Genomic DNA, 15,940 nt, shown 5'->3' on the forward strand with positions numbered 1-15,940 from the left:
GTAAAGGATTAAATTATAATCCCTCAAGTACAAACACACACCAGATTGTTAGCTCTACAGATGAGGGAACTGAATCTTATTTATCTGCATGTCCCCAGAATACCTAACCTAGAGCCAGACACATCTCAAGTGTCAATGCTTTTTTGAATTGAATTATATCTGCTAGGTCAGCGTGAGAGCTAAGAAGATGTCAACTAGTAATTCACCATTCCTTTCCCTGAAAGCTCTGTAAATCAAGCTCTTAAAAAAAGCAGCAAGCTAAATTCCAAAACCCTTGCTTAGGAGAAATGCCCACGGCTGGTGGGGTCTGGACTATGTCCACTGAATGTGCAGATCTCTTCTGCACAAACATCCCTTATTCCCAAGGGAGCCCATGACTAGTCGACAGGCTGTGGAGACTCACACGTTCCCTCTTTCCCAATGGCAAGGGGGTCAGGGGAAAAGGGTGGGAGTCGAGTGATGAAGCACTGCTGGACTAAATGTTCTCCTCTTCCCAGGAGAAGGAAAATCTCACAACAGGAGGAGAGTTGGCACTTCTCTAGAGGAACAGCCAGAAAGAACATGGGCTGTAGTGGAAAACGATCTTTTCTCAAAATAAGTTGTTGTTGTTGTTGTTTTAAAGAGCTACCTTCAATATTCTCTCTTCCCTTAGATTGGAATAGCCTTTCCAGAACTGGATTGGAATCCTACATACTCAGCTGACTGGGTCAGTGGAGTGGCAATATGGTATATGAGTTGGGGAGCCATTAGGCTAAGACCCTATAACAACAACAACAGGAAAAAAATAGTATTTGCTAATAAGATCTTTTCCTGAAATGCTGAATTTGAAGGAACTGCAATAGAAAATACTGATTTTTCTGGGAGGCAACCAAAGAACAATTTATTAAGCCCTAAACTCTTAACTCTGGAGAAGGGAATGGCAATCCACTCCAGTGTTCTTGCCTGGAGAATTCCATGGAGAGAGAAGCCTGGCAGGCTACAGTTCGTGGAGTCGCAGAGTCGGACACGACTGAGCGACTAACACACACAAACTCTTAACACTCCTGAAGATTTAATCACAATGTAAAATCCAAAGTTTTTATCAGCAGTGTTTGGACCTCAACCGTACAAATCTCTGAAGTGGCAACCAGTATGATTCCTAGGTGTCTCCATTACACATCCCAGGGGCCGGCTGGCAAGGTCTGTCAGATTGGTGCCCTGGTCTAGCCTAGTAAATTCTTTCCAGGAGACTTAGGACACACTCTCCCAGCTGCCAAGTTCTCTGCTTATAAGGTGCAGAATTTATTAGCCCAAAGAAAGATAAAAAGAAAGCCTGCTACCTTTTAAAGTACTTTTACGTACAGTTTCTTTATTAGAGCTTGGTGTTTCCAGAAATACAGCTGCTCAGATCACTTGAGCCTTTGTGCTAAATCAATAGGACTTGTTTTAGCTTTCAAAGAACTTCTATTCTGTTACTACCTATCAATTAAGATATCTCATGGTAAGCTTTTAAAGAAAGTCACCTATATTATCTCTCATTTGGGGAGAACAAAATCATGAGAACTTGCATCTTTAACCTACAGCTGGCCATGCAAAGGTACAGAGAGATTTGATAAGCAATCTAGGTTTGTCCAGCTCTGGAACTCAAGACTGTCTAGTCACCCAAAGACCATAGGCTTTCTTCTAGCCTAGGCTTTCTTCTAGCCTAGGTTTTCTTCTCTCCAGTTCCTCGAGATGCCTGATCCCAACTCTAAACCCAATTCTGAGACAAACAGTGGCCTCAGACCACATCACAGACACCAAAGAGAGTACTGCTAGAAATACTGTGGCATGTTGAAAAGTAAATAATATTTTGAACTGAAAAATTCTGAGTTCCAGCTCTTACTACTTGTCTGACCTTGGATAAGTTGCTAAACAACTTCAAAGAACCCTAGTTTCTCTTCAGCAAAATAAAGGCACACTTATGTCAACTGGCTCACTTTACAGCAATTATGTCCAAGAGCAGTTATCTTATTTATGTATTTATATACTTTCCACTTCTTAGTATACTTCACTAGACTATAAGCTCCAGGAATTCAAGGACCTTGTCTTTTTGGTTCATCATTGTGGCTCATTGTCAGAAATAGTGTTCAGCATATAGTACATGATCAAGGGAAGTGAATGAGATTTGAATGTTTGAAGGAAGGAATAAAGGAAAGAAGGAAGGACAGGAAAAAAGATGAACAGAAGGAAAGAAAGAATGTTTGGAGTATTACTGATGCGCTGTATATGGAAGTGAAGTGAAAGTTGCTCAGTTGTTTCTGACTCTTTGCAACCCCATGGAATATAGACCATGGAATTCTCCAGGCCAGAATACTGGAGTGGGTAGCCTTTCCCTTCTCCAGGGGATCTTCCCAACCCAGGGATTGAACCCAGGTCTTCAGTATTGCAGGCAGATTCTTTACCAGCTGAGTCACAAGGGAAGCCCAAGAATACTGGAGTGGGTAGCCTATTCCTTCTCTAGCAGATCTTCCTGATCCAGGGATCAAACTGGGGTCTCCTGCACTGCAGGTGGATTCTTTACCAACTGAGCTATCAGGGAAGCCTGCTGTATATGAAAGTGCCCTATAAATTTTTAGGTATTATCCATATTATTGGGCTTCCCTGGTGGCTCAGTGGTAAAGAATCTGCCTGCATTTCGGGAAATGTAGGAGACACAGGTTTGATCCCTGGGTCAGGAAGATCGTCTGGAGGAGGGCATAGCAACCCACTCCAGTATTCTTGTCTGGAGAATCCCATGGACAGAGGAGCCTGGTGGGCTCTAGTCCATAGGGTCACAAAGAGTCGGACATGACTGAAGCAACTTAGCACTCATGCAAACATCCACATTTTTAAACTGATAAGTAACATTTGATGCATTAATTATACCAGGGTGATCTTTTAAGAATGTAAGTTAGATCATGTTACTTCCCTGCAGAAAACCTTCAAGTGGCTTTTCATATTACAATAAAAGTCAAACTCCCTTTAGCTTTCAAAGCCCTGTGTGATCTGACCCAAGCTGGCCTCATGCACTCTTATATTTCCTCAAACATGCCAACTCTGTTCCTGCCTTGGAATCTTTGTGCTAAGCCCCTTCCCCTGCCTGAAAGCCCTTCTGCAAAAATCTGCATGTCTGGCTCCTTCTTGTCGGTGGACTCTTGGCTGAAGTGTCACCTTCTCAGAGAAGACTTCCTTGCACACACTCTAAAGAAGCCCTCACTGACCCCCTCTTACTATTTATGCAGTTATCTACTACTAGTCTCCTCCCCAGTGCCTGATGGTCAATAAATATTTACATTTGTGTGACATTATATTTGTTCAGTGCTTACATTTCATAGATGCTTTTCTAATCATTATTTTGTTTTATCACCACAAGTTTATGAGCTCAAAACAAACAATGAATGAACAGAATCCCCTACGGTTCCAAACGGAAAGCTTCCTCTCCGTCCCTCCACACCCCAGCCCCCTCACACACTGAGAGAGAGGTATCCTGGCCTTGTGAATAAAAGCAACTATGCCAGTCAGCTTTAATATTTGTGACTTAATTTGAGTCGTGTACAATCAGAGATATAATAATTCCTTAGTACACTAACTAGAGGGATTCTTTTGAGACACAGAAATGGTGCTGTTGGGTGCCAAGCTGTTCTTTGTTCTGGGCTTGGTGGTTAAGGGCTGGGGTGAGGGTGGTGAGATGAACACAGAGGGTGGAAATGGGCAGAGGGAAGCAAAGGGCAGGAACGCTCACTGGGTTCCAGCTGAGTTTGTTTACTGTGGGCCCCAGGGCAGCAGTAACTCTGTAGGAAGAGTTCTGGGCCAGGGCACAGGAGCAGGCACTAGGGCTGGCACTACACACCCCTCCCCCAACCCAGGCTACCAGTCCCTCTGTTACATGAGGTGGATCTGGATCATCTCCAAGGGGAATCCCAGCTCTGACGTTCTACGGGTTAATGAGAGGACTCACCTTTCATCATGACCGAGATGTCTGTAAGGAGGATAACTCACATAATATTTTTGATAAGCACAGCTTTTCTGGACTAAGTGGGATTTCTTTGATCAGTCAATAAAGTCACTGGACATACCCAGCTCTCTGCTCTTGCCATTCTTCTTTAGCCTCCCCTTTCCTCCGCTCTCCTAGAGTAGGTGACACCCTGGGCAAATCCCCTCATCACACAGGGATCAACATCCAGTATAAGTGCACTTAAGCCACTCTCCAAGGGATGGGTTTCTACTGTATCTGATCTTGGGCAACACTCTCCCATCTGCTTTCAACATGTTGCATCTGACGTTAACTAATGTCTCCTATTAGCATTAAAAGAAAACAATCTGGAAAAATTCACTCTCAAGCAGAGTTCAAACAGGCCACAAGTAGATTTGGAATCTCAACTGCACAAGGTTTGTTAAAATAATAGTGGTAAATATATAAATATATATAAATGCATAAATGTGTATATGCATAAACCCATATGTACACACATGTGTGTGTATATTGGGGTATGTCTGGGAGGTAAAGCTAAAAGTCTGTAAAATGGGTCAAAAATACTTCTATCCAATTTGTGAAACTAATGAGTAACAGAAGGAGAAAAATTCTCCCAGTGGGGATCAGAGCACGATCAAAAGAACTGAAGGACATGGAAAAGGAGTTGGGAATCTTTGTCTTATACTTACTGGTAATGGGTTAAAATTCTGGTCCACAAGGTGATTGTATCCATGGTCAAAAAATGAGTGCCGAATCACAACATCAATGCCCTGATTGGCCAGCATTCCTAAAGTGTTCAACCATCTGAAAAGCAAGGGGAAAAAATACCATATCAATACATTTAAAAACTCTTATTCACACCTTTTGCTGGCCCACTTAATGATAATTACTTAGTTCTCTGTCTTTCCCCAGACGATATGAGTGCATCAAGAATAGACACATTTTAGCTTTGTACCCCAAACAACCATCACAGTTTCTGGAACACTATAGGTGCTCAACAGTCTAAGTTGAAACCGATCTGGATAAAATTAGATTCTAGGATTTTGAGAATCACCATTTACATACTAGGGACAAATCATGCATAGTTATGATTCCCCAAATCTGAAATAATATGGAGCTCCAAACCAGTAACCTTACTAACACTAAAGACCACTGCTAATTTTTACATTATGAACAAATATTAAAATATTTTTGAATCTTTTCCACATTGACAATTATATTTTATTCTGATAAAACTAACAAATACCTACTGATAATGAATCACATATAACACACATACAAACACAGTAAAATGCAAAGACAAAAGTTATAAATCCAAAAGGAAATCTGACAAAAATATAGTAGAAACATTTTGTTGCTGTTGTTCAGATTGGGACATTGTAACCCAGGGAATGAAAATGCTTTTGGAATATCACATGGCTAAGCTACTTGTCTTTCTTATTTTTGTTCATTTGGCAACACTGTAAAATTAGGAGAACAGGTTTAGCTTTGCTTTAGCTTCTGAGACACAGTTTTAGCTGACCTGTGGTAGAACTGTAACATGAATTCTGGGCTGACACCTCCTAAGTCAGTGTTCTCTCCACTGAAAGAGCACAAATACAGTAGGTTCTAACAAATAACAAGTATTTCTATGTACAAACAAGTTTGTCTTTCTCACCCTTCTATCCCCAGGCTTACTGAATGAATGAAGAGACAAAACAATAAGTAAACACATAATCACATGTATGTGAATCCCTATCTCTAATGGCATCTGGATATCAATACTTGTATTTGTACATGTGATAAGATCCCATTTGTTCATTCATTTATTATTCATCCAACAATATGAATTCATCAACTGTAAATTCTAGATCTTGTTCTTAGCATTAAGAATAGATTAAAAAAAAAATGCCTGTAAGACCACGTAAGTCATTTGAAAGGACTGGGTATGTAAATAACTGTACCTACACATTTACAAGAATGCTATCAAATTCCTACTTGTGACCTCTACAGAGCCTAGCACAGTGAAATATAAAGAATATATAGTCAACAAATAAATAAAGGTACTACTAATAATAAATAAATAATAAATAACAAAGGTACAACAAATAAAAAAAGGTACTAATTAGTAAATCTGAGTTTTTTGGATTTTCTTCTGAGAGTATATGGGTAGTTTTTGAAGGAACTCTAAAGAGAGAGAGAAGAATATTCATTCTCCTCTTTAAACCCACATCCTATATGCACATCCCAGGACTAGGGCCTTAACAAATGACTGTGGCCAGAGCCCCTGCTTTTCCATAGCTTTTCAGAATAGAATGGTTAGTTACGGAATTGTTTTCATCTTCCTCTGTAATAATAAGTCTCCTGAGAAGGGGAAATAAATGGTGCTCCATGTCGCTCTTTTATGCTTAATTAGCGAAAAGTGGCAAGATAATTGGCACATCTCACCAAGGACGCTTCTGTGGCTATTAATTTCTATCCACAAAACACTATTGAATATCTATTACATGACAGACATGACTAGGTGCTGCAGACACAGCAGTATGCCAAGGGTAGGGCATCAAAGAATCTCAAAGTCCTGACCGGGAAAACCACCCTTGCATATTGGCAGCAGAGAATTCTGATTTATGCATGCATGTGAATGTGTCCTGGTAAGCTTATAGTTATGCCATATATTGAAAAAGGGTTGTAAAATGCCTTCTTTCCAACTCCTTGCTAGCCTTCTGGAGCTTCCTAGAATGCTGTACATTTTTTTTCTCCAGGAAGCAATTTATGCCCCTTGGAAAATTGGACTCAAGGGGCATGTTTCTGGGTACTGCCAGTAGAGCTTACAACCAGTGGATGATAAAAAGGTAAGAGAAAAGACCAGGAGCAGAATGAGCTGGTTTTCATTTGATCTGTCAACCAAGCATGGAACATCTGAACTACACCAAAATCTAAACAACGATGTTAATCTGTGTTCACAAAAGTGACTGTGGAGATCTATGGATATTTAGCTGATGCTAGTGAAAAGGCAGGTCTCTCTCTAGCTCTCTCCATGATGGTCTGTGTTATTTCTCATTTCACATCACTCTCTAAAGGGAAGAATGTTCATGAAAACACTCAGTACAAACGGACTACTTGCTAGGCCCTGCAGCTGAGTTCTTCTGAGATGGCTAAGCAAAGGCTATATTCTGATTCAAGGGGCCTCCAGCAGCCAATCTAACTGTCACAGTGAAACCTGCTGAGGAGAGTATTTTTGAAAGAAGACCCTCAGCAACACTGAACAACCTCTTCGTGCCGCTCCATGTGAGGACACAGGGCTGGAAGACCCCAGGCATATCATGTAGACACTGACTCATTATCTTCATCTGCATCTGCCAGGATTCCATCTTAAAAGACATCTGCTTGACCAGCCTGATTTGCCCTTCACAAATGTAATAAAGAAGCTGCCTTAATGGAGAGGAACTATAGCTATATAATTAGAAGTGGCTGTTAGTAGTGAAATGTGTAGTTGAGGGCAGAGCTGCAGTTCTTAGGAGAACCTTGTTCAGATGAAAAACCAGGACCACAGACTAGATTGGACCAGAAACAGGTCACTTGGTCAGTCTGCAGTCTTGAGTGGTTTGTCCCTGTCACATGACAATGGCAGGCCAGCCAGAGGTCCTTGGCTTAAGTGCTTCTGGCTTAAGTTGCTCTCCAGATGACTGCAGTAGCCTTCAAATTCAATTTCCTATCTCTTGCTTCTCCAAACTGGTGCAAACTATCAAACCCGGTGTTTTCAATACAGGTCAGATCTCTGTAGGACCTCACTCCTCCTCTGTAATAGTCAATGGCTTGCCACTGAGTATAGAATAAGGCCTCATACTGCATCCCTGGTTTTCAAGGTCTTCTATGATTTTGTGGTAAAACTCTGTCCCTAATCATACCTAGGCTTCCCAAGTGGTGTTAGTGGTGAAGAACCTGCCTGCCAGTGCAGGAGACATTAGAGACTCGAGTTCAATCCCTGAATCAGGAAGCTCTCCTGGAGGAGGGCATGGCAATCCACTCCAGTAGTCTTGCCTGGAGAATCCCATGGACAGAGGAGCCTGGTGGGCTACAGTCCATGGGGTCACAAAGAGTCAGAACAACTGAAATGACTTAACATGATCATACCCCTGCAGATACTGAGGCTTTCTCACGCTAATCATTTCCCCTCACAATGTTCCTTGGGTTTCCAGGTGGCACTAGTGGTAAAGAACCACCTGCCAATGCAGGAGACATAAGAGATGTGGGTTCAATCCCTGGTGGGGAAGATCCCCTAAAGAAGGGCACAGCAACCCACACCAGTATTCTTGCCTGGAGAATCCCACGAACAGAGAAGCCTGGTGGGCTAAGGTCCATAAGGTCACAAAGAGCCAGACACAAATGAAGCGGCTTAGCACAATCATACCTTCACTAACCCCTTCAGATACTGAGGCTTTCTCACACTAATCATTTCTGCTCATAATGTTCCTTCAGCTTAGAGTGCTCCCCACTACCCTCAGCAACAACCTTCACCTATAGAAATTAGAGAAATTTCTCTATGTTCCACTAAATTGCCTCTTCTTCCACAAAGTCCTTCCTGATACTCCCAGTCAGAAATTCTTGATTCCTCTGCATGTCTATCCCTTGTGTGGACAGACCATGTAAGGAAGGAATAAAGGTGGTATAATTTAGTGGCAAAAAGGTAGGCCTCTGGAGCAGACTGCTATAACTTGAGTCCAGCCTCTGCCATTAATTAATAATTGCATCTATCTTAGTGTGTTCTTATAAAATAAGGGCATCTACTACACTTGTTGTTAAATCATTAAATATGCACAAAGCACTATTAAGTATGCCCTTGGTACATGGTAAGCACTATGCAGTTAAAATTATGATGATGAAACTTATCTCCAATAGCTTTTCTTATCCTCCATCTCTATTCTTCCAGTTGTCTAAGTTTCTAAAGGGCAAAACCTCCCTCTTATTCTTACCTATCTCCCAGAACTCTATTGAAAATTATAAGAAAAAAATATATGCTGTCTGTACCGCATTTTGCACTGTAGACATAAAATAAAACTCTTATTACTATCTACTTATTACTAATCTTATTACTAATAACTACCCTAATTATTCTTGCTCTAATGCCTGTACCTGAGATCTTATTATTTAGACAAGTCCCTAATCACTGTTTGTTGAGTGTTTAAACACATTTACAAAGAAACGGATGAAGAATTTTCAGTAGGAAACGAACCACCACCCCAGCCAAAGGGCAGAATAATAAGCAATTTCACTGTCCTTTCCTCAGTGCCCTTGGGAGTGAAATTGCAAGTTCTACTCACAAGAATCCTGCAGCATAGGAATCTGATAGATTGTTTGTGCCTCCAGCTGAGGTGGTCACCACACCTTCAAGCCAAATCTTCTTTCCTGGGGTGTATGTGTTAACCACCTGTTCACACAACAAAAGCAGAAGGAGATAATGAGATTTTTAAAAACTGTTCCTAAATGAGAAGGACCATACATTCTCCTAAAGTTCCTCTGATCCTCTGTTCCCAGGTGGTCATGATCTGTGCTGTTTTCATGTTGATATAGCCCATACAGCTGGTACACACACACATACACATATTAATATTGATACATGTCCATTCAAAGAAGTGATCATTTTTTTCTCCTGAGTGAACCAAAGTGACATTGTGACAGGAGAACAAGTGCATATTCTAGGACATAGGTTGACTGCAACACTCTTCACTGAAAATTAATAGTGGAGGTCAAACTGGAATGCTGCTAAAGATTAAAGAAGAATTTCTCCTTGCACCTAGAAAAAGGTGGTCCTCTCCCTCTTCTTGACACTGCTTAGAGTGCCCAACCCAAGGAAAGCTGGAAACACTATAAATAAGAAAGCAAGAAAAATACCCTAAATGATTAGAAAACAGAGTCATATGGTGAAAGTAAAGGTCTACAGTAATGATTCCCCTTAAAACATTCATGCTTTTGATAAACTTTTGTGTTTCCTTTAAGATTAACTGAAACTTAGTAATATATTTCTGTTTTTCTTTTTTGCCTTTGGCTTCTAGGATATTCAAAGTTTAATTTTTGTTCAAAGACAGATATAGAGATGATTAAGGCAGTTAGAGAAAAGTGGTTTTGTTAAACAAAATAAAACAAAAAGGTAAATAGTATAAGATGATGAACCTTGAAATCATTAAGCTAAGTGAAAGAAACCAGACACAAAAGGCCACATATTATATTCATTTATTTGAAATGTCCAGAACAGTCAAATCCATAGAGACAGAAAGTAGATTAATGGATTTCTAGGGTTGGAAAAAGGGAAAGAGAATGAGGGGGTAAGATGGGGAGTGACTACAAATAGGTATGGGGTTTCTCTGGAGGATAATGAACATGTTCTAAAATTAAATAGTGACAGTTTCACAATTTGTGAATATACTAAAAACCACTGAATTTCAAACTTTTAAAGGGCATGTCTCATGATATGTGAATTGTATCTCAGTAGAGCTGAGTGTGTAATATGTATTATTAACAATAGGAGAGGTAGACCCTAATAGGTAGATAACTGATGTGGAAAGGGGAATAAATCCTGAAAATCTGGGGTTCTACCACATAGCAGCCATGAGACGCTTGGAGAATCATTATCTTGGACTTCAATTTCTTCATCAGCATATAACGTAACATATTTGGAGGAGATGAAATCTAAGTCCTTTCTAAATACAAAATGTCAAAATGTATCAGTATTTTGTAATGCTTGTGCGGGCCCCCTTGGCTCCTATTCCCCAAAGGTCAAGAGTAAATTTGATTATGGAAATTAAAATAACATAAACAACAAATACAGGAGACAAAAAAGCCAGATTTGGTCATCTCAAAAATAAAGATCTTGGCTAGAGGTATATATTGGGAATGGTAGAAAAAGACCACAGGAGTAGGTGAAATTAGTTAAGGGGAATATTTAAAATTATACTGGGCTTCCCTGGTGGTTTGGTTGGTAAACAATCTGCCTGCACTGCAGGAGACTGCCTGCAGTAAAGAACCTGCTTAAAATGTAAGAGACCCAGGCTTTATGGTTGGGAAGATTCCCTGAAGAAGGAAATGACAACTCACTCCAGTATTCTTGACTGAGAAATCCCATGGACAGAGAAGCCTCGCAGGCTGCAGTCCATAGGGCTGCAAGAGTTGGACACAACTTAGCAACTAGACCACCATCACTACCAAAGAAGGGCTAAGGCTGTCTATGCAAAAACATGAAGGCATTATCAAATGGATTTATTCGTTCTTTCAGTAAATATTTATTGAGCACCTGCTATATGCCAAGCAGAATTCTAGGGGCAAACAGTGAATGAAACACAAGTCTCTGCTCTCGTCAGCTCATATTTTAGTCAAGGGGAAGAGACTGACAATAAACACACAAACATAAATTTAGAAATAGGAAGTTCTAGGAGGAAAATAAAATCTATTAATCTGACAGATAGTGCCTTGGAAGAAGAGGAGGCTTGATGTTTTAGATGAAGGTCAGGAAATTCCTCTAGCACCTTTATATAAGGACTTTAGTTAAGCTCCATTAAATGAGGACTTGATTCCAGAAAATGGATGGATTTATAAATTGCTGTGTACACAGGACTCATCAAGGACACAGACACTGTGTAAATAAAGTTCATTTGAATTCTCTTCTTACTTGCAGGAAGATTTGGAAGGAGACAATCTAAAACTTCTTATAATTAGTGAGGTAGAATTGATTAGCAGTTAGTAGTCTGCACACACATTGTCTGGGTTTGAATCCTGGTTTCATCATTGATGCACTGTTGACCTTGGTGTGCCTTAATTTTCTTAGCTGTAAAATTAGAATAGTAAATGTGCATTTTTTTATATTTAAGTGACCTAATATTTGTAAAGCACTTAGAAAGGTGTCTGGCAAATGATAAGCTCTTAAAGTAAAGCAAATGTTACTTAGATCATTCTCTTTGTCCAAAGTACATGAGATTGTGATTGGCGATCTAACATTAGAATTGGTTGCTTTTATTTGGATACGGACACGTTTGTGGTGGTAGGTAGGTAGGTTGGAGAAGGCAATGGCACCCCACTCCAGTACTCTTGCCTGGAAAATCCCATGGATGGAAGAGCTTGGTAGGCTGAGGTCCATGGGGTCGCTAAGAGTTGGACACGACTGAGCGACTTCACTTTCACTTTTCACTTTCATGCATTGGAGAAGGAAATGGTAACCCACTCTAGTGTTCTTGCCTGGAGAATCCCAGGGACAGGGGAACCTGGTGGGCTGCCGTCTCTGGGCTCGCACAGAGTGAGACACGACTGAAGCGACTTAGCAGCAGTGGTGGTAGGTAATAGACCATATGTGTGCTAAGTAGCAAGGAAAGGTCTATTTAGAATTTAAAATCTACATGGATAGCTCACATTAATGTAATTAGCATTCAGAGTAGTTTGTTTATCCACTCAGCACAGGAGCAATTCTTGTCATTTTCTAGAGAAGCTATTAATACATGAGCCAAAAAAACACAAGGAGAGAGTGCTTTGATGCAAAACCAAGCCAGTTATATGAAATGTTATATGGCAGAGAAATTCCTAGAAAGTATCAATGTTAGAGGTTCTTGGAGTAGTTGGTATGAATCAGCAAGGATTTTTCTGAGCATTTACTGTTTGGGACACGGTAAGAAGCTTAATGAATAGTGTGTCTACCATGAGACAAGAAGAGGTTATCATAGTAATGTGTGGGGGAGGTACTGAGGTTGGGTGCTGGTTGGGCCTAGAGAGGAAATTAGTATGGGCAGAAGAGTAGAGGAAAAAATCAGGAAAAACAGATGGAACCAGCTGCAAAATTCCCTTAGAAAGTGAAACTCTAAGAAACTGAGGGCTATAGTTCAACACTGCGGTTTTCTGAGTAAATATGATTCCCCCTGTGCTAGAAGAGAGAAAATTGGAGGACTGCAAAGAACAAGGGTACAGTTCCTGATGAAAAATGATGTGCCAATGAAGGTTATTTTAAGGAACACATTGTCTGGGAAGGGAGAAGTATAAATGCCCAAATGCCGAGATTATTGAGGTGAAGGGAGAGGGGAGTTGAATGGTTGGCTCCCTTTCAGCATTTTTTTTATCCCCCACAGACTTCAGCTCTTAGGTCCATGTGGACAAGGGAGCTTTGAAGCATCCACAGAACAGCTCAGCTGGTTGCCAGTGGCTGCTCAGAATCCTTTGGCCTGCTGGGGACAGGGTGGTATGAAGGGAAACCCTCTAGTTCCCTCCGTCTCATTTCAGGGGTTGGGGACATCAGGACTGTTTCTGTTTCGTGTGACTATATTGAAAGAGGAGAGGTGAGAGAGAAAAATAGCTTTGACTTTTTAAAAAGTTTTATTTTCCCTACCACTTTGAATATTTTTTTTAAAAGAAAACAGTTAAAAATAGGAAAATAACCATTTCTGTGGCACATTTTCAAACCCAGGCTTCCCTTTCCTGTCTCTCCAAAACTGTGATTTGTCTTTAAAAAAGACTCCTGAGAGCCTGGCTTCAGCCACTGGCTATGCAAGTGATGGTAGCCTTGTAGCAGCAGACATGTTGTTTATGGTTATCCAAACCCAACACCTTCCTTAATGAGAAAGGAAGCAATAAAACAGGAATAGTGGACAGGCCAGCTGGGCTAATCAGGCCTGGCAAGAGGCCCACCCTCGAAAGGAAGCTGGAGTCCATTAATTCCAGCATCTCATATAGTTGGAAATCAACCTTCCCTAGGACTTCAGGAAAAGCAGTAGTTCTTTAAGCAACCAGAACGTGTCCCCTATGTCACTTGTTAGAAGGAGCTGAATAGCTTTAGGGAACTTCTTAAACTTTCCTTACCCATGGACATGGGTCTGCTTGGAGGTGCTCCTGTCTCTTTGTTTCTTATTGTATTCATAAAACGTCCAGGTAAGAGCTCAATAATGTTCCAGGTTTTCTTCCCATCCTTCTTGTGTGTTTTTGACTCTACGCTACCTATTGTGTGAGATGAGGACAAAATCACTCCATTCTGCCCCCTCCGTTCTTACTCACTGTCCCCTTCTGAGTTCTGGATCGTATCCTTTCTCCCCTGGTCTTCCTGCAAGGAAGACCTCCTTCTCAAGACTTTCCACTACACTGCTGCTGTCTTTTAACCAGCTTCACCCTAGCTTCAGAACCTCCATGGCTCCTCATTACCAGCGGCAGAACTCAATCAGGTGCCGCTGATTGTGTGACTAGTTGGCAGACATGTTATGAGTGACTTGTTTCAGATAATATTGAAAGCAGTGATTTGGGGAATGATTTACTTAAAAGTACTGATAAAAGAAAGCAGGTTCAAAGTTATCATAATAACATTCCTTTCATTCACCAGAATTATGAAATGCTTCCTTAACATGGAAAAAAAGCAAAGGAGCCAGTAAACTACACACAACTCAGTCTATTTTATTCACTTGTCCATGAAAGCATGTTAAACATGGTGAAATGGTGATGGGAACCACTGATCCATGGGCTATGATGCCAACTGCTTTATTTAACTTTGTATCTAAGACCCTTCATATCCACCCCTTAGCTGCCTCTTCTCCTCTCCCTCCCCCCAAGACCTGAGGTTCACCACACAATCGACTCACCGTTTTTCAACTAGATGATCTTCTTTTAGGATTTCACTGATCACTTTCTCCCTTACTCATTCCTCACCCATGTTGACTGAGACATTGTTTTTTTCATAGATTATTTCTAATGTGATCTCATTTGTGAAACTTCTCTCAAAACTTCAGGATATTAATTCTCTCCTCTGGCCTCCAAAGTTCTTTGAATCTATCTCTATCCTTGACCTTATTATACTGAGTTGTAACTTTCTGTATGCCTAGGCATCCTACACCATAAGCAGCTTGAGAAAGCCATATTTTTTCCCATTTTGCATGCCTCATAGAATGTTTGTCAGTCACTTTGCTTATTAAATACTTGTTAAATAATAAGACAATGAAGTAATTTACTTGTTAATAAGTAAGAGAGGTAATATTTTACCAATGGAAAGGCTGAGTATCAGAGAATATAGCTAATAATTTCAGAACCATAAGAACAAACATTAAATTTTCACAGTTTCAGTTCAGAACTCTGTTCACTTTTTAATTGAATTTTGTTGTTTGAGGAGACCTAGAAGCTTCTGGTTCACTAAACTGCCTCCATATTTAATATGTTCTTCTCAGGTAAGACAAGCTGAGCTATTCTGAGCTCAGTGACTCCAATATCTCATCACATTGTTTCTGATTTATTTCTTCTGTCTAATGTACTTCCTGTCAGTTTCATTAATTTTTTTCTGTATAATTCTTTTTATCATCTCCCTGTTCCGGAGTGCCGTATTTGCCCATTTTCTTTTGGTATCAGATCAATTTTTAATTTGTGGTTTCTGTTTCTGTATGTCATTTTTAGGATTTCAAATTGCATTCTCTGCTCTTGTTATCTCAAACCACAGAAAAGCAATTGAGTGTAATTGCAACTAAACATAAAATTAAAATAAGAAAATACACAAAAAGAAAAGTCACAGAGGAGACAAGGAAATTATGAGCATATGCAAGAAAATGAGGAAGAAAGCTTCACAGTCCCAAAGCAATGACTATGTTCAAGAATAAGCACTTGGTGGAGGGAAAGACTGGACAGCAGCTACCTGCACATAAATTACTCTTCTTCCCATCTCCAGTCCTTTTCTATGACTAACCAACCCCTCAGGCTTACTGGACTGTCTACCTACTGAAAAGGCATAAGTTTCACCAGCCTCAGAGGTAATTTCCCCTTGCTCAGGACAAACCCTGTAATCTCCCCACTTCCATGTGGAAATGTTAGACAGTCACCCCAAACTGCCTTTTCCTCATGAAGAAGATTTTTGCTTCAAGGAGCAATTTGTTCTGAGGGCTAGTCCCCCAATATGTCCTTAATATACTCATTGCCTTCCATAACAACAGGACCTCACTATACACTGGCCAAATACTGTGTACATGAAACATATGAATGGAATCCAGT

At 40.4% G+C, this 15,940-nt stretch overlaps 1 protein-coding gene across 3 annotated transcripts in view; it reads right to left on the bottom strand.

Moving 5' to 3' along the window:
- Positions 1–15,940, bottom strand: part of HPSE2 (heparanase 2 (inactive)) — a 676,642-nt gene that overhangs the window by 128,682 nt on the left and 532,020 nt on the right. For all 3 annotated transcript variants that reach the window (XR_009696126.1, XM_061162357.1, XM_061162356.1), the window contains exons 8-9: positions 9,274–9,380; positions 4,663–4,777 (exon numbers count right to left, since the gene is read on the bottom strand). Coding sequence is in view for 2 of the 3 variants with exons in the window: in XM_061162357.1 (XP_061018340.1) it covers positions 4,663–4,777; positions 9,274–9,380 (222 nt within the window). In the remaining variant the exon portion in view is untranslated. The remainder of the gene's footprint in view (positions 1–4,662; positions 4,778–9,273; positions 9,381–15,940) is intronic.

This window comes from Dama dama, chromosome 15, assembly GCF_033118175.1.
Source record: "Dama dama isolate Ldn47 chromosome 15, ASM3311817v1, whole genome shotgun sequence".
In the NCBI taxonomy this organism is placed as follows: Eukaryota; Metazoa; Chordata; class Mammalia; order Artiodactyla; family Cervidae; genus Dama; species Dama dama.